We start from the raw sequence: 17392 nt of genomic DNA on the forward strand, positions 1-17392 counted from the left end.
GCAGTTATCCGTTCTGCATAAAAGAAGGATCGGATAAAAGGGGGCATCAAGACCATGAGGAGCCCCCAGGCACTTAAAGCCATTGACGGTCTTCCTGCTGCTGGCAGTGCAGCCTGGTGGGAGGGGCTCCCTCTATCCACAGGAGCCTGGAACGCAGTCCTGCCTCTCTACTTTTATCTACTGCCACTCTCCCCCAGCAGGAAGCAGGTCCCAGCAGATGCTGCCATCCATCAAGAATAAAATGAAACCATTTCATTAAAATTTTTTTGTATTGTATTATTGTGCAAAATTGCTAACCAAGAGTTCAGTGGGGAAAAGTGAGAAATCTTAGTCTATCAGCATGGCCCGTAGAAGAGACAATCTTCTCGGGCTCCAAAGGCAGAAGGGTGAGAAAAGGAGCCAGCTTGGTCTCTGTCCCCCAAAGACAGAGGGGGCCAGGAAGTCCGATGGAAGATGCCCCTCTGGGTAAGGCACAAATCAGGAGAGCAAAGGATACCTGGGTTCCACGTCCTTCACCCAGAACCTACCTCCTTGTCTTGAAGATCTTTGGAAATTGTTAAGTTTTGAATCACAGATAAGCCCCTGGGTTCTGTTGTCTCCATCTCCCCGCTGGTCACAGCAGCCTCCTAAGGCACAAAGACCAGGCCTGGGCTCTCTGAGGAGAGGCGGCTGCACTGGCATCTGAACTCCAGGGAGCGAGTCTTGACTTCAGCTGGAAGTTTCTAGGAGCAGTGAGGACCATCCATCAAAAGCAGAAGGAGGCTTAAGCCTGGAAGTACAACGCCAGCTTTCTCCAGGCCTCGGTGCCTGCGCAGCCCTCGCCAGCTAACCTATGCTGAGTAACGGGTAGGCTAGGTAGTAGCCCACAGCCGAGCCCAGGACCACGCCAAGGAAAATCCAGGTGTTGTAGGACATCACAGCCAGCATTATGAAGTAGCCAATGACCACCTGAGCGATGTGGATTAGAGACTGGCCAAAGTGACACAAGAACCACCTAGATAGAAAGGAGAAGCAAGTTAATGTCAGTAAACGAGCTGAAAACCAGGGGCTAGTATCAGGAAGTAGGGAGCTTATTTGTAATTTGTATGCGTAACCCAGGAGAGATTTTTTGTTTTGTTTTTTTAAAGAGACATATCAGAAACCACTGCTGGAGAGGGATTTGTACAAGGAGTTTGGGACAATCACTTCTCTACTTAGTTCTGAGCTTTCTGGAATCCCAGGCAAAAAGGGAAAATGAGATATGTAATCTACCATGTATTATATGATAGAGATAATACAAGATCATTTTCACCAATATGGCTTTTCCCTCCTCTGAAAAAGGGAGCAGTATTACAATGGTAAGAATTGGGATCCCAAATGGTTGCCCTATTAGGATGGGAAGGACAGTACAGAGAGGCTGCCTGTTCCCCCACCAACGTGGGTACATTGCTGACAGCAGTTCTTATCATTTATGGGGACAGCTGCGATCCCATCCTGGGTTTGTGAGCCTGAGTGGCCTGAGGGAGCCTGATGAGATTGAGGGGACGGCTGGGCGGACAACCCTGTTATACCAGAGTTCGGAGCCTCCCAAGTGGCTGTTCATACAGTGAGTTCTGGCTTGAGCAGCTGGAGATCTGGGCTCTAGTTCACCTCACTACTTATTAATAAGCACTCTGACAAGTCCTGGTCCTTCCTGAGGCCTCCATTTCCTTTCTGCTCCTTGGGGTTAATATCTTCCGGGCCCACCCTATCAGGTGAATGTGGGTATTCTGCCCATTTCCCACACCTGTGCCCCTTACCTGAGGCGGGGTGTGCTGGCCGGGGGTAACTCTGAGCTTGAAGAAGAACTCTGGTCCGTCTCTTCGTTCTGCTGGCTGGTGCAGGTGGACATGCTCACCAGGTTCTGGTGGAGTAGCTTGGCTTTGCCAAACTTGATGCTTTCGTACAGCACAGACAGGAGCAGGATCACCAACACCGAAAGGGCCATGCCTGTCAAAGGAGGCGGAGTTACAGAGACCTGGCCAGGCAAGCTCTGCTCCCCTTCCCGCTGCTTCCCAGCACCTGTCAGGTGGCAGAAAGCACCTCCTCCACCCGTTCCCTCTCAATCCGTTCCATCTCCCTTCTTGCAGCTTCTTCCCCACCCCCGTTAGGCTCAGAGCTTCTGCACTGTCTTTCCCCTTCCAGTCCTTTCTTGGCAGGGCTGGCCCACGGGACTGTGGCTCTGAGATCAGGAAGAGTATCGGCCTGAAAAAGCCAGGGCCGAGAGGGAAGAAGCCGTATACCACCGCTGCCCCAGCTGCTCCCCCAGCAGGCGGCACAAATCTCTCAGGACTTCCCGTTGAGGGAAGAGCAGTTTAGCAAGGTCCTGTTTAAGTGCAGCACACAGAGAAGCCCGGAAGGAAAGATTTACAACAAAGGAGCATAATTATCTCAGCAAATTCAGGTATAGCAGGTTCTTATTCTCAAGTAAATTTCCCAAAGTTTCTACTTGTGTGTATTCCTTTCACAGTAATGGGAAAACCCCAATAAATTATTTTACCAAAACGTTAAGTGCTTATTAGAGCTGCTGTGTAACATTAATTGCTAATTGCTATTTCTGTTGTACCAGAGGAGGGATACTAAGTGGGCCAGCCATAGGACTTTATTGGGCTCCCAGGAGGAAATCATCTCCAAAAGAGGCAGGTTTTTAAAATATAAAATTACAAGTAATTACACACATGGTAATAAATTCAAACGGTGCAAAAAGGGTTTGCAGTGAAAAGTAAGTCTTCTTCCCCCCTCATGCTCCCAAACTCCAATTCCTCTCCCCAGAGCAGCCTGTTAGCAATACCCTGAATAGCCTTCTAGGGATACAAAATACAGCGTGGAGCAAAAGTCAGTTTTCAGTTGTTCGTATGGAAAATCCTATATAATAAAGAGCTAATATGCTAATTAGACCGAACAGCAGGATGACCTTCCAGACAAAGCCAAGGCTGAGAGGGCTGGCTGAGGATTCGAGGGACTGTGAGAGCCGAGCCCTTTGCATGAATTTTGTGCATCGGGCCTCTAGTAGTACAATAACTAACAAATAATAAAAAGAATAAATTCTGTGTTCTGTGTGCTCTAAATCTACCTTCAGTCCTTCCCTGTAATAGAGGGGGAAACTGCATCCCTGGCCTCTCTCTCGGCCTTTGTGAGGATTGGTGAGAAAATGGAGCCCTTTGCAATCTGAAAGGCAGTGGTTGCAAACAGAATCAGAAATGCAAAGTTCCCACTCAGTGGTTATGCAAGAGGAGTCAGGCTTATACCAGTAGAGAACCCAGTTCTCCACTGCCTGACTCTGGAAGGCTTCCCAACTCTTACCTGCAGGGCTTTGGACATCCCAGAAATCAAACAGAAGCACCACCTTATCCGAGAAGAAGAAATGCGTCTGAAAGAGAAGGGAGTCTGCATCACAGGGGGCTTAGGGCAACGGAAACTGTGGTCCCTCATACTCCCCAGCACTCTCTTCTAAACACCCAGAAAAAATGGTGTCACTGCATGTAAGTGCTAGGAGGGCCATTTGTCATCAGGGCCAACTGTGGCCAGACAGGGCAAGGACTTGCCCACGGTCCTGCAGTGGGTCAGCAGCACGGCCATAACTGAGCTGGCCCTGCACCAGGTAGAAGTGAGGTACAGGGTGTCCATCCTCACTGGGCCAGCCAGGCCACAGTGCTCTCGGATCAGGCTGAGATGTCCCTTCAGGGCCCTCCAAACCCAATGGGAATCTCTAGTCTGAGGAACAGCTGCTGCTGCTTACTGCCAGGGCCACGCCATTCTGCTCCGCTGGTGTGCGTGGTGGAGGGGCCAACAGGCAGCTGTCTTCAATCTGTACTCCACATCTCTTCACTAGCTCCTTGAACATGTGCTGAGCCCAATTCCATGACCAGCATACGGACAAAGGTTAGTGGGTCTGCCCTCCAGGAGCTCACAGTCGTGCAGAAACAATGACAGTAGCAGCAATGAACATGCAGAGGTGCCTGTCTCAATGCTCTTCTCAAAGAGCACCCAGTCCTCCCTCGGTTCCGGGTGGCATCTATAGGGCTTTTCATACATTATCTCATTCACAGCAGTTTCTGTGTGACAGACACAGTTAGACCCACTAAGTTGGCCGAGCTGGGATTCCAGCCCGATCTAGTTGGATGCCAAGCCGGGGTGGATTCCAGTGACCATGCTGCCTGCGCTATGGGCTGGGAGCTGGATGGTGATTCCACGTGGCCACACCAGGCTTAATGACTGTGTTTGGCAAGATGAAAGCCAGATGGGTCAATTAGGTTCATCCTCTCAGGGAAGGGAAGTTCCCCTCTAGTCTAGCCCCCAGGTGAGACCACAGCCAGAAGCAGAAGCTCCGCAAACACATTCAGTGTTCATCCTGCTAAGGAGATCCTGGCTGAGTTGGGCCTTTGCCTTCTAAGACAAGGGCCAAATATTAGAACCCTCAAATGTCAGAGCAGGAAGTGTTCACAGAGAGGTTTTTTTAAACTGAGATGTAACTGACATATATTATTTTCAGGTATACATAATGATTCAATGTATGTATGTGTTACAAAATAACACAATATAAGAGTTAACATTCATCACCAACATAGTTAATTTTTTTTTCCTTGTGATGAGAACTTTTAAATCTATTTTATTTATTTTTTCAGAGATTTTTTTTTTTTTTTTCAGTCCTGTGGTTTTCAATGTTGTCTTCACCCCGCCCCTCCCCAGGGAACATTGGCAAATAAAATCTTCTTTATGGTTTGGCTCAGTTCCATTTCCAATCAAAGTACATACCCAGATTTTGGGCTCAATCCCCAGCAAGGGGGCTTGCAAAAGGCAGCTGATGAATGATATTTTTTTCATCCATGTTCTATCTATCCCTCTCTAAAAATCAACAAAGACATTTTAAAACTTTATTTATTTATTTATTTTTTTAAATGGTTGGTATTGTATTTTTTTCTTTTTAAAAAAATATATTTTATTGATTGTTTACAGAGAGGAAGAGAGAAGGTCAGAGAGTCAGAAACACTAATGAGAGAGAAAATACCTCCTGCACAACCCCCACTGGGGATGTGCCCGCAACTAATGTCATGCCCCTGACCAGAATCGAACCTGGGACCCTTCAGTCTGCAGGCCGATGCTCTATCCACTGAGCCAAACCGGTTTCGGCTAAAAATTTATTTTTAAAAATCTTCCTTATAACTCCACTATATAAAACACAGAATGTAGAGGAGAGAGGGCTTTGCTGAAAAACACTGATCTGGTGCAACTCTGGCTCCTCGCTACGCCCATCTCATTTCCAGTTGGGAAAGTGAGTCCCAGGCGGGGGAGGGACTTATTCAGGACCTCATCAGAAGGAAATGGAAGCCTAGGCGGGTTTTTAAAAATTAGGTTGAAGAACTTAAGAATAAAACTAGCTTTTTATCCCCCTGATTTGAAAGTGGTACTTGTTCAATGTAAAAAGCTGAAACAGTAGCCAAACGAAAGTAAAAATCATTTTGAGCCCTATGCAGAGATATCCCTTGTTAAGAATTCAAAAAGCATATTTGTTGACATGGCAAACTGTTCATAAAAGATAAGCAAACACGCACAGGTACAAATAATCCTGTGAAACTCCATTTATGCACTCATTCAATCTAGCCCCAGGCATAGTCCCTGCAGAGGGGGGTGAGAGAGAGGGGAGAAGGTGGCCCTCCCTCTGAGTTCCCTTGATCTAGGAGTTGGCATGACTGGAATGTCCCCAGTGGCTAACCAGTGAAGTTCCCTATCTGGGTTCCTTCTATCATCCTTGGGCCTGGGCCAGCTCTCTCAGGTGCCCCAGATGGCTAGACCGGAACACCCACAAAACAGTGAAATTAATTCAACCAACCAACGTTTACTCTTGTAGTGCTAGCGGTGCAGATACTGGAGAGAGAGGGATGGGTGAGACAAGTCCTTGGCCCTCATGAAGCTATTGGTCTATTGGGACAGAGGGACGTGAACAGGTGGTTACAATGGTGTCTGGAGTCAGCGAGAGAGAGGCATCAGGGAGGCCTTCTGGGGAGTGCTGGGGACAAACCCCATCCCCACCCCCACCCCGGAGACATCGAACCCAGCTAGGGAAGCAGGTGGTTAGACCCGTGGTCGGCAAACTGCGGCTCGAGAGCCACATGCAGCTCTTTGGCCCCTTGAGTGTGGCTCTGCCACAAAATACCACGGCCTGGGCGAGTCTATTTTGAAGAAGTAGCGTTAGAAAAAGTTTAAGTTTAAAAAAATTGGCTCTCAAAAGAAACTTCAATCTTTGTACTATTGATATTTGGCTCTGCTGACTAATGAGTTTGCCGACTGCTGGGCTAGGACATCTTGTGAAGCAGGAAGAGCAGGAGGCAGTCAGGGGAAGACAGACAACCTGGAAGTGCCCACCCAAGGGTCTGGTTCTCCCTCACCTGGGAGTGAGGAGCTCAGGAGGGACAAAGCCTCACCCACCGTGGCCTTTTCGCTGCAGAAAGTGTTTCAAAGCAGCATGACGCGGGCCCTCAAGAGCACTGCGGTCAGACGCACAGGGGCAGGGCCCTAATCTCCTTGCCCATTTAGGATGAATCTCAACCTCCTGCAGCTGGCTTTAACTTTTTTTATCTGCGTCGTATTGAGCGCCCCACCCTGGGTAGGGAGAGGCTGTGGTGAAGACAGCAATCAGAGGACGTTGTTTTGGTCTGTGTTTTCTCACTCCAGAGTTAGCTACACTTTGAGAAAAGGTCCCTCATTTGTAAACCAAAGAGTTTAAGGGGGACGTTGAGGTCCCTGTCCTGCCTGGGGCTGGCTGGGGAACTTTCCACTGGCCCTTCCCACCTATTTCCCCTTTTAGTGAACCGGCAGGAGGTGGGGGAGGGCCTCTGACTAAATGATCTGTGTTGCCTTCCTGGATCTTAAATTCTACGACCTTCTTCAGGGAGGAAGAAAACTAGATGTTGTTTGTTTGTTGTGTTGTTCCCCTCCCCCACCCCACCCCGCAAAGACCAAAGGGTCTTGCAAGCTGTCATCCTCTACAGCCCAGGTGAACTCTACCGAGAAAGTTTGTCTGAAACGCTATTTCTGCAAGTGTCGGGAGGTTGGCAAGGAGCTGGTTCTGGTTGTTGTGTGTGTGTCCCTCCCCCCCGACAACACACACACACACACACATTCACAAAAATCAGACCACGAACTTGCCAAGACAGGAACCTGACCCAAATGTGCGCCCCGATCACAGGCTGTAACGCACCGGGCTGCCCGCCTCCTGCGAGCCTTCCCTGGGTCACCCCACGCGCTGCGCCCCGGGCAGGGGCTCCCCGGACTCGCCGGTCCTCACCCGCTGCGCCCCCACCCTCAGCTGCCCCGCAGCCAGCGCTCAACAATCTCCCATTCGGTGGGACTGACACCCCGCAGGAGGAGCACACAAACGCCCAAAGCCACCTCCAGCCCTGCCTCTCGCGCCTCCCCAACCGGGTCCTCGCTGTTGACAGCGCTTCCAACACACCCCCTTCATCAGCCCGCGGCCAGGGCGGCGGGCGCCTCGGGGTGCCGGGCACCACGGCTCCAGGGGCCCGGCCCCAGCCGCCTCCCCCGCGCCCGCTTCTCCCGGAGGCGCCCGGACTCACCTCCATGGTGAGCGCGCTGCCTGTGCGCCGGGCACGGACCCGCCCGCTCCGGACTCCCCGTCCCGAGTCCCTCCGGCAGCTGCCGCGATCGCCGCTAGGGCCCGGCGGTCACGTGGTGGGAGCGAGCCGGGCGCGCGGGCGCCTGGGAGTTGTAGTCCCCACGGCGCACCCAGCTCTGCGCGGCCCGGGGCGCACCTGCCTGCCCGCACCCATCACCGCCCAGCCCCAGGCCTCCTGCCCGCCCCCCCCCCTCACCCCCAAGCCCTAGCGGCGCCGCGGCCGGAGTACCCAGCGCCGCGGGCCGCCTCCCGCATTTGTCCTCTTTTACTGTAAAAGGGTCATTGCTCCTTGTAATCAATCAGGTGAAGCTTAACTTGAGTTGAAAACCGGAAAAGTCAACCCTATGGACATAGTAGCAACACAGGAGAAGTAAATTAAAGAAATTGTTCCCCAGGCTTTGAATGTGGCCATTAAAAAAAATAAAATAAATCTGACTAGTCAAAAGCAATGCACAGTGGTCATTTTAATTTGTATTTCTTTGATTGCTAGGAGAGTACACTATTTTGTTTTGTTTTGTTATTTTCATGTTTGTGGGTTGTCTGTCCATTTCATCTTTCCATTGGGGGGAGTGTTTCTGGGGAATGAGGAGCTTGTCACAGTATTTCATTTTAAAATACCTGTGTTCAGTAACCCTTTGCCAGTCGTCCTGTGAGGCAGGGGACTCTTCGGGGAAATCTCAGCAGAAACAGTCCTGGCCCACCTGGAGCCCAGAGTGTGAGCTCTCTCGCTTCAAATCCTGAGCCAGCAGATGTTGGCACCTGAGCCTCAGTTTCCTGGTCAGTAAAATGGACACAACAGAATCTATGTCGTAGGGGTTGTAAGGCTCAAATGAAGACTCTGTGTTAAATTCTCGGCGCCCAGGAAGGCCAGGTCCGCATGGGGTGCCCTGAATCCCCTCGGTGCTTGGGGACGATTTCTGGGGCAAGAACCTGACCATTCCTCGGTATTAGCTGGAGCAGAGAATAAAGAGGACCTCCGTCCGTGCCAGACGGGAAGGCTCTGTGGCTGGTCTCTGGGTCTGACCTTCTGGAGCTGCCGACCCACTGGCGGGCTTCTGGGACAGGAAGCTGCTGAAGCTGGAAGGCCCCCAGACTCTGGGAGAGACTGACCTGCAGCCCCCCTTTGGCCTGCGCCTTGGCTGGCCTGCGGGTCAGGGTGGAATCCAGCCCAACCGGTCCAGTCTGGGCATTGGGATGGACTCTTGCATCACTGCCATGGCCAGGGCTAGGGTCGGGATGACACAGGAGGCACAGAGGCCTGGCTCTCTACAGACACGGACTTCTCCTCCCCTTGATCCCAGGTCCTTGTTGCACCCTGCAGGAGGCAGCCAATCGGTGTTTTTCTCTCAGACACATCCATGTTTCTCTCTCTGTGTCTCTCCTCCTCCCTTCCACTCTAAAAATCAGTGGGAAAATATCCTCAGGTGAGGATTAATAAGAACAACAATAACAAAAAACACACACACACACACAACTTGGCAAAACAATGGAACGCCTTTATTATACACAATCTGCCAGTCATCGCCAAGATGGCTGCCATCAGCAAGGCCAGTGGGCACTTTGGACTCCTTCAAGGAACCTCAACAGAAACTTCTGGGCATTTACCCATTTGTCTTCCAAGGGAACAGGCTGCTTGCTTTTGTTCTGAAATAAAATCTTTCAAGCATGGAGAGGGGCACCAAGCATGGACTGTCGGTGGAGGAAAAGGCAGGCTGGACAGCCTGATCACTGACCAGCCTGGAGTTACTGAGTTCCCACCTCTGGGGCCACCGCTGCTGCTCTTGCTCCAGGCAGTTCCAATGCCGCCTCTGAGTCTGGCTCATGAGATAGATGAGCAGACGTTGTTTGGACCTTAGAGCCTTTGGGCACAATCATGGACGACTCTGAAGAGCTGATTTTAAGAATAAATGCCCTCAGAAGGCTGCCGGCATAGTAGTTCCACGGTTTCCCTTTTCTAGGTGATTTGAATCAGCCCATCAAAAGCTTCGCATTTCAAGGCCAAAAATAACGCTTCGGACTTCAGGGGGAAGTTTGCTCCATGCTTGCATAGAAGAGGAGCAGAAAAGCCTGCTTGCTCTGTCCAAGAGCAAGATGAGGCCATTTCGGTTTGAGGGGTTTCTCCTTGGCATTGAGTTGATTCATTTCTGCACAGGGAGTGGGATTATTTGTTAAAATTACGTACGTAACAGCCCTAACCGTTTTTTGCTCAGTGGATAGAGCATCGGCCTGCAGACTGAAAGGTCCCAGGTTCGATTCCAGTTTGGGGCATGTACCTTGACTGCGGGCACATCCCCAGTGGGAGGTGTGCAGGAGGCAGCTGATTGATGTTTCTCATCAATGTTTCTGGCTCTCTATCCCTCTCCCTTCCTCTCTGTAAAAAATCAATAAAATATATTTTTTACAATTATATACCAAAGTCCTGGCTAGTGTTGCTCAGAGGTTAGAGGGTCAACCCATGCACCAAAGGGTTGCAGGTTTGATCCTGGGTCAAGAGGAACATGTACCTAAGTTGCAGGTTTGATGCCCCGCACAGGTTGATAGGTTGTGCATGTGTGGGAGGCAACCAATCAATGTGTCTTCTCTCTCTCTCTCTCTCTCTCTCTCTCTCTCTCTCTCTCTCTCTCTGTCTCTCTCTCTCTCTCTCTCTTCCCCCCCCCTTTCCCCCTCTATCCTTCTCTTCCACTCCCTCCAAAAAGCAATAGAAAAAATATTCTAGGGTGAGGATTAACAAAACAAAACAAAAAATTACATACATACAAAAAAAAAGTAAATTGCAAAAGAAAATTAGATCAGAAGCAAATAAGTTTGGACCAATACTGCTGATAAAATGCAAATGGCTAAGAAACGTATTAAAATGCGATGTCAAGTTCTCTGTTAGATCTTTCTTAAATGCTGTCTCTTTCCTGCTCTGAACAGCTGCTCTGTGGCCGGCAAAGGGCGACCTGAAACCATCTGACTTGGTCCCTATTACCCACGTCTCCCTTACACCCTTTACGGGAGAAGCAGAGCAAGCTCCAGAGCCCAGGCGTCAGTGGTCAAGAAAATGTTAAATCTTGTGCTGCAAACCTCTGATGATTTAATCAGTGAAGTAATAAATTTCCAGTGGGGGGAAAAAAAGAACTTCGTTGAAAATTAAATAAATAAATAAATAAATAAATAAATAAATAAATAAATAAATAAATAAATAAATAAAATTTCCCAGCAGCGTACCTGGCAGTGGGAGCCATTTAGTGGCAAATATGTTCATTCTGTGAGAGGAGAGGGGCCGCTTGCTCTGTTCCCACACAGTCTGAGAGCCTCAGGCTGAAAGCTGTGTGGCTTGGAGGGAAGTCACGGCCTGGGGAAGTCCCAGGGGAAGGCGACAGAGGTCTGGAAGGGAGGCCTGCCGCTGCCGGGACATGCTCAGCAGGGCGGAGGCAACGGGGAGAGGGTTCTGGGTTTCTTGAGGCATCTGGGCCCCAAGAGCTGGGAGGGACTTGGTGATTTGGGTGTAAATTGTCACGCCTCTCCTGGGAAGTAGGAGTAAGAAGATTTGACCCTCACACACGCAGGTTCCCATACACTCACCAAACCCCCATCTCTGGCGGAAGGATTTGCATCACAGCTTTATTCATTCGATTGTTTTTGTTGGCTTGGTCACAATCTGATGACCTTCACACTCAGTTCTGACTTCCTCAGGCGTGTGGCGGTTTTAATAATTAGCCCTAACGTGCGAAAGGGCCCCTGTTCTTCCCGAGCCACCGGAGACGCCCCTGGCCTGGCTCCCTGTCACCAGCCACGCCCGGTCCAGGGTTTTGTATTTGGACAGCGCTTCTCCCAGGAGCAATGGAGAGTCAGCGCTTGTCCCTCCGGCACACACCCGGAACCCCCACCTCCTGCCCCGAGACCACAGGCAGGAGAGAGGGTGCTGCACTGAGTGTGGCAGAAACGGGCAAGGGGCCCTTTAACTGGGGCACTCAGCTCACTCGTGGTCAGCTGGTGGACAGGAAATCCAAGCAGTCATTTCTCCTTCTCAGGCACACGGTAGAGGAACTTGAAGTCTCGTGAAAAGACCACATGCATGAAACGCTACTCCTGCAGAATATCTGGCCTCCATGTACCAATAAGGCCGTGTGACCCCACTATCCTTCTCTGGGCCACTGTGAAGGGTTTCCGGAATGGATGACTTCATACACACACACACACACACACACACACACACACACACACACGAGAGGAAGGGAGAGAGGGAGAGGGAGAGGGAGGGGGGAGAGAGGGAGAGAGAGAAACATCAACAATGAGAGAGAATCATTGGTTGGCTGCCTCCTGCACGCCCCCTTCTGGGGATTGAGCCCTCAACCAGGCATATGCCCTTGACCTTGACTGGAATCCAACCCGAGACCCTTCAGTCTGCAGGCCAACACTTTATCCACTGAGCCAAACCAGCCAGGGCTGGATGACTCCTACCTGCCCCTTTCCATGCCGTAGATCTGCAGTTATAAGTGAGCTTGAGGTTGGAGTCGAACGCTCATGGCTAAGACTTCTGCATGTTTTCCATGCAGCTCCATTCAGCCGACCGCCCAGTTTTCCCACACACCTCTGGCTTGACAGTAACGCTGTGAGAGCATTGTGCACCTGCTGAGTGTGTGTGTCACAGGATGTGTGCACATTGAGGTTGGTCGGTGTGGAGGCAGAGCAGAGAGTGTGCGGTGGGCTTTGTGCTGGTGAGGCTGGCGAGAGCAGGACTAGGCCGTGAACGAGCCCAAGGCCATGGGCAGGTACCCTCCACCGCACTGGGGTTTAGACCCAACGAGGATATCAATCCATTGGACCTTAAGTGCAACTCCTTAGCCATGCAGCCATTCTGACACCTGGCCCACAGGCAATGTTCAAAGTCAGGAAGTTATTTTGGGGACTAAGAGCATTTCTTAAGCATGTTTTTCTCTCTGCACTTCCCCTTTTCCCTTTGATTGGTGAAACCTCTCTCTCCTGACCACCTGTTTAAAACCACAGGCCCCGTGTATTGTTTTTCCATAGTACTGGTCACCGGGAGTCACACTGTTCCATCTGGTTATTCATTGGTCCTTCCTTGCCATTCCAATGGAAGCGCAAGGGAGACAGAGGATTCTGTGTTTCTGTTCAGGAAGGCACCCGCTGGTCCCCCAAATAATTCATGTCGCAAAGCTGACTGTCCATACACATTCGTTATGTGAGTGAATGAGTCCCAGGGGCAGCGGCTCTGTGCTGCATTGTTTCAGGAGAAGGCGTGTTAGGAACAGAAGCAGCCTCTGAGACGGAATGGGTTTGCTTTCCATTAGAGTTGGGGCCGGTTTGGGGCGGTTTGTGGGAGTGAGAAAATAATTTATGGAGAAGCACGAAGGAAAAGCGGGACTGCCCTTTCTCCCTCCCCGCAACCGCATACAGAACACTGCCGCCTGGAAAAGGGAGCGGGAACTGAGGGCCCTGAGCAGGGGGCCCAGGGCCAGCTTTTGGCAGGGTCACCCGGAGAGCCAGCCCCCGCAGAGGAACAGTGGCAGGTGGGCCCTGCCAGCATGAGGAAGGAACAGCTGAGACAACCAGAGGCCTCTTAGTCTGGGACAAAGATAGCAAACCCAAGTGTGACCCCGCTTGCTGAACTCAGGAGAGATGACCAGTCTACAAACATCAATCCACTCAGACCAGAAGCCCTGGTCTTTGAGCTGTGAGGTTTTGGGAAAACTTAGACAGAGGACAGGCAGGTGGGTGACAAGATCCCAGGAGGGCTGCCCTATTCTTCAGTCCTCTCACTTTTCACTCTCTGGGCTGTGAGTACCTTCCCTGATCACCTAGGGCCGTGGTGGGCAAACTCATTTGTCAACAGAGCCAAATATCCACAGGACAACGATTGAAATCTCTTTTGAGAGCCACATTTTTTTGAACGTAAACTTCTTCTAACGCCACTTCTTCAAAATAGACTCACCAGGCCCTGGCATTTTGTGGAAGAGCCACACTCAAGGGGCCAAAGAGCCGCGGGTGGCTCTCGAGCCGCAGTTTGCCGACCACGGAGCTAGGGAGTTTAGATGGGTCTGCTGTCTCTTGTGTGAACATCAATTGCCCCAATATCACTTTCCGTGTTTACAAATGTCCTCGCTGTCTCCCTGGGCTCTTGCAGCAATCTCGTGACTTCCCAGCCAGCACCCATCTTCGCCCTGTGTGAGGGTTACACACATTTACACCCCAATTCCCAGGACTATTTCATCTTGCAAAACTGAAGCGCTACCCATCAAACAATTCACATTTCCTCTCCCCTCAGTTCCTGGTAACCCCCGTTCTACTTTCTGTTTCTCTGACCTTGGCTACGCTAGACACATCATATGAGTGGGATCATGCAATGTTTGTCTTTTGGTGACTGGCTTATTTCACGGAGCATAATAATGTGCCACGGCTGAAACCGGTTTGGCTCAGTGGATAGAGTGTCAGGCTGCGGACTGAAAAGTCCCAGGTTCGATTCCGGTCAAGGGCATGTACCTTGGTTGTGGGCACATCCCTGGTGGGGGGTGTGCAGGAGGCAGCTGGTTGATGTTTCTCTCTCATTGACGTTTCTGGCTCTCTGTCCCCCTCTCTTCCTCTCTGTAAGAAATCAATAAAATATATTTAAAAAAAATAATGTGCCACGTTTTGTTTATCCATTCATCTTTTTGTTACTGAGCTCCAGGGGTTCTCCACTGGGGGTGCTCTACTAAAAAAGGAGAGGTGGTTGTCAAAAGGTAATTTTATAAACACTATTTGGTCAATTACATGTTGATTTCTTCTCTTCCGCATTCATCCCAGTTAGGTCCTGTCAGCTCAGCCTGTTCAGTGCTGCATCTGCAAAATATTGTGCCATATTTTAACATTCAGCAAGAAATGACAGCACTGTCCGCACCTCGAGACTCTTGTCCTTTCTATGTTGATGGATACTGGGGTTGTTTCCGCCTTCTGTCTGTTGTAACTAGTGCTGCTTTGTGAAAATTGTGCGCTTTTGTGAATAGTGCTGCTTTGAATATGGCTGTACCCATACAGATGTCTCTTCTTTTTTTTAAATCCTCACCCGAGAATATTTTCCCACGGATTTTAGAGAGAGAGGAAGAGAGAGAAAAAGACAGAGAGAAACATCAATGTGAGAGAAACACATCGGTTGGTTGCCTCCTGCACAAGCACACCCTGACCAGGGCCAGGGAAGATCCTGCAACCCAGGTACATGCCCTTGACCGGAATTGAACCCAGGACCCTTTGGTCCACAGGCCAAACCTGCTAGGGCAACACCTATGTCTTTCAAAGGAGCTGGCTCTGCACTGCCAGTTCTTAGAAAAAGAAGTTGTGAACTGACTCCACCCCACCCCTTCCCTGCGCTTCCAGCGTCCTGGGTGCGTCTCTAAAAATCTTAACCGGATCCTGAGTGTACATTATTTCCTAATCTTAGGGGAAGATTAGGCAAAAGCAGGCTTCAGCTTGTGTATGGAATTTTTTTCTCTACAGCAGTTTTTCTACCCTTGGTAAGAAAGAAAGAAACTGCTTTTCAACCCTACCGGTAGTAACCTTAAAACAAGCCAAACAGGCATCTTGTTAACATCCACTTGTTTATCTACTTTGTATATTTTGGCTCCTAATATGGCGTAAGTCAAATGATGGCTTGCTGCTGGAGGAAGAACCCACCTGGGAAAAAACCGCTCTTGTTTCCCTTATCTTGAAGTGTGATCAAGAATTCATTCCGGTTCTTGCAGCAATCCCGTGAACCTCCCAGCCAGGACCCATCTTCATTGTGTGTGAGAGTTAAACACATTCACATCGCCCAGGACTTTTTCATCTTGCAAAACTGAAGCTCTACCCATTAAACAATTCACATTTCCTCTCCCCTCAGTTCCTGGTAACCCCCGTTATACTTTCTGTTTCTCTGACGTTGGCTACTCTAGATCGTGTGTGTGTGTGTGTGTGTGTGTGTGTGTGTGTGTGTGTGCAGTTCTGAGTGTGGCACCCGCTAGGGTCATAGCTTCCGTATGCAGCCCTATCACATGAGGGGGAAGGATGAATGGGTGAATGCTCACCGCTGGCCCTGAGAAAGCCCCCGAGGGAAACCTGGGACACACATGCTGCAGGGTTAATGGCCAGCTCCCATCCCTTGTCCCTCACTTGGCAAACCGCTCCTAGCACTGCTTCCCGCGGGACCCAGGGCTGTTTACAAGGTGTCTTTCCAGAAGCAAGGCCAGCCTGTCTGGTTCCTGCTCTCAGACCCGCTCCTGAAATCTCCTTTCTATAGAGGAGGGGCCCTTTATGGACCGTCTCTGCAGGCCCCGACCTGGTTAGTGTGAGGATACATGGAGTTGTCACCTTCCAGAAGGCAACTCGGAGTTACTTCTGTACAAAAGGGATTGAGCACCAACACCAGGTAAAGAGGTCACCTGGCCTGTTTCTGCAGGCACTGAGAGAGAGCTGTTTCCAGGAAGCTGTCAGCGCTTCAAGGATACACGCCGTTTTCTTGCAGAGGGACAGCCGGTAGGGAATGTCCTTTCCCCCAGCAGGACTAAGGCTCGGTGACACTAGGATGGCACTAGCAACGATGACAGCTACCAGTGATTGCTCATTTACTCTGGTTCTGTGCCAACTGCTTCACACGGATTATCTTTTCTAATCAGAGAGGCCAAGTAGCTTACTTAGGGAACACAGCTGGTAAGCAGCCTAGGTTCACCACCTCCTCGGTTGACGACAACTGCATCGGTTCACGACAATTGCCTCGATTCATGACAATTGCCTTGATTCATGACCGCTAAAGACCGCCTCGGTTCACGACAGCTGCTTTGGTTCACGACCACTGACCACTGCCTTGGTTGATGATAGCTGCCTCTCACGACAGCTTGTGTGGTGCTGTTTCTGTCAGAGTATTTGTCCTTTTTAAATTCTCATCAGACTTCTGAAGGGCCTGAGGATTTGTTTTCCTGGCTTTGAACTCCTCACACACTGTGTCCCGGATCCAAACCCTGGATCCTTGACCTACTCAGGCACCATGCCGTGCTGAGAAAGCCCAGACAGCCTTTGGCCCTACATGTGGCAAACAGGCGTTGTTGCAGGTTCTGGCTGCAGGATTGTTCTAGCCGGGGTCAATGGGTATCACAGACCCCTGTGAGAGTGGCAACTTCAGGGTCCACACAACAGCCGGACATGGTCTGCCGCACAGCTCAGACTCTGGCCCGAATCCTCTCACAGCGTGGCTTTAGGAAAGTCCTTGGCCAGGAGGGTGATGCCAGCCATCTTGCTTCTGAAATATCTACCTGGGATGGAGTGAAAGTAGCACCCCCAGAAAAGGCTTATGAGAAGCCGCTAGAGAAGAAGGAAGGAAGGAGAGGACGAGGAGGAGAATACAGAAGGAAGGAGAGGAGGAGGAAAGCATGGAGACTCAGGAGTGACTGTCCTTTCTCTCCACCCTCTTACCCAAGAGGAGGACTGGAGCCTAAGCTAACTGCTACTGGGCTTTATATGGTGGCATTTCTGAGGAGTGAGGGAGACAGGAAAGAAAATAAAGATAAATTCTATGGAAGGAAATGTCATCCCGCTGAATTCTTATATTGACTTAGGAGCCAGAAGTCTCTCATGTCCAGTGAAGCAGGTTACCAACTTTTCTTCATAATATTGCAGAATCCTCAGCTCCTTGAAACCTCTCTCAACCAGTACTTTGTTGTTGCCATGTCAACTGTTCGTACATGAAAATTATTATTTTTTTCTAGTATCCGCATTACTTACAGGGAAATG

At 50.3% G+C, this 17392-nt stretch overlaps 1 protein-coding gene across 3 annotated transcripts; it reads right to left on the reverse strand.

Annotated features, from left to right (window-relative positions):
• Positions 1 to 250: 250 nt before the first annotated feature.
• Positions 251 to 7742, reverse strand: SLC31A2 (solute carrier family 31 member 2). 3 transcript variants are annotated; one of them, XM_036432972.2, is made up of 4 exons: positions 7593 to 7742; positions 3322 to 3388; positions 1779 to 1968; positions 251 to 994 (listed from the first exon to the last, which is right to left on the reverse strand). In XM_036432972.2, exons 1-4 carry the CDS (start codon positions 7596 to 7598, stop codon positions 826 to 828), a joined length of 432 nt encoding a protein of 143 aa, XP_036288865.1. In that variant the 5' UTR covers positions 7599 to 7742; the 3' UTR covers positions 251 to 825. The 3 variants fall into 3 exon arrangements, with proteins under 3 accessions (XP_036288865.1, XP_036288866.1, XP_036288867.1); XM_036432973.2 differs by lacking the exon at positions 7593 to 7742 and adding an exon at positions 7420 to 7576; XM_036432974.2 differs by lacking the exon at positions 3322 to 3388 and having other exon boundaries at positions 7593 to 7738.
• Between the last annotated feature and the right edge of the window lie 9650 nt (positions 7743 to 17392).

This window comes from Pipistrellus kuhlii, unplaced genomic scaffold (assembly GCF_014108245.1).
Source record: "Pipistrellus kuhlii isolate mPipKuh1 unplaced genomic scaffold, mPipKuh1.p scaffold_m20_p_12, whole genome shotgun sequence".
NCBI lineage: Eukaryota > Metazoa > Chordata > Mammalia > Chiroptera > Vespertilionidae > Pipistrellus > Pipistrellus kuhlii.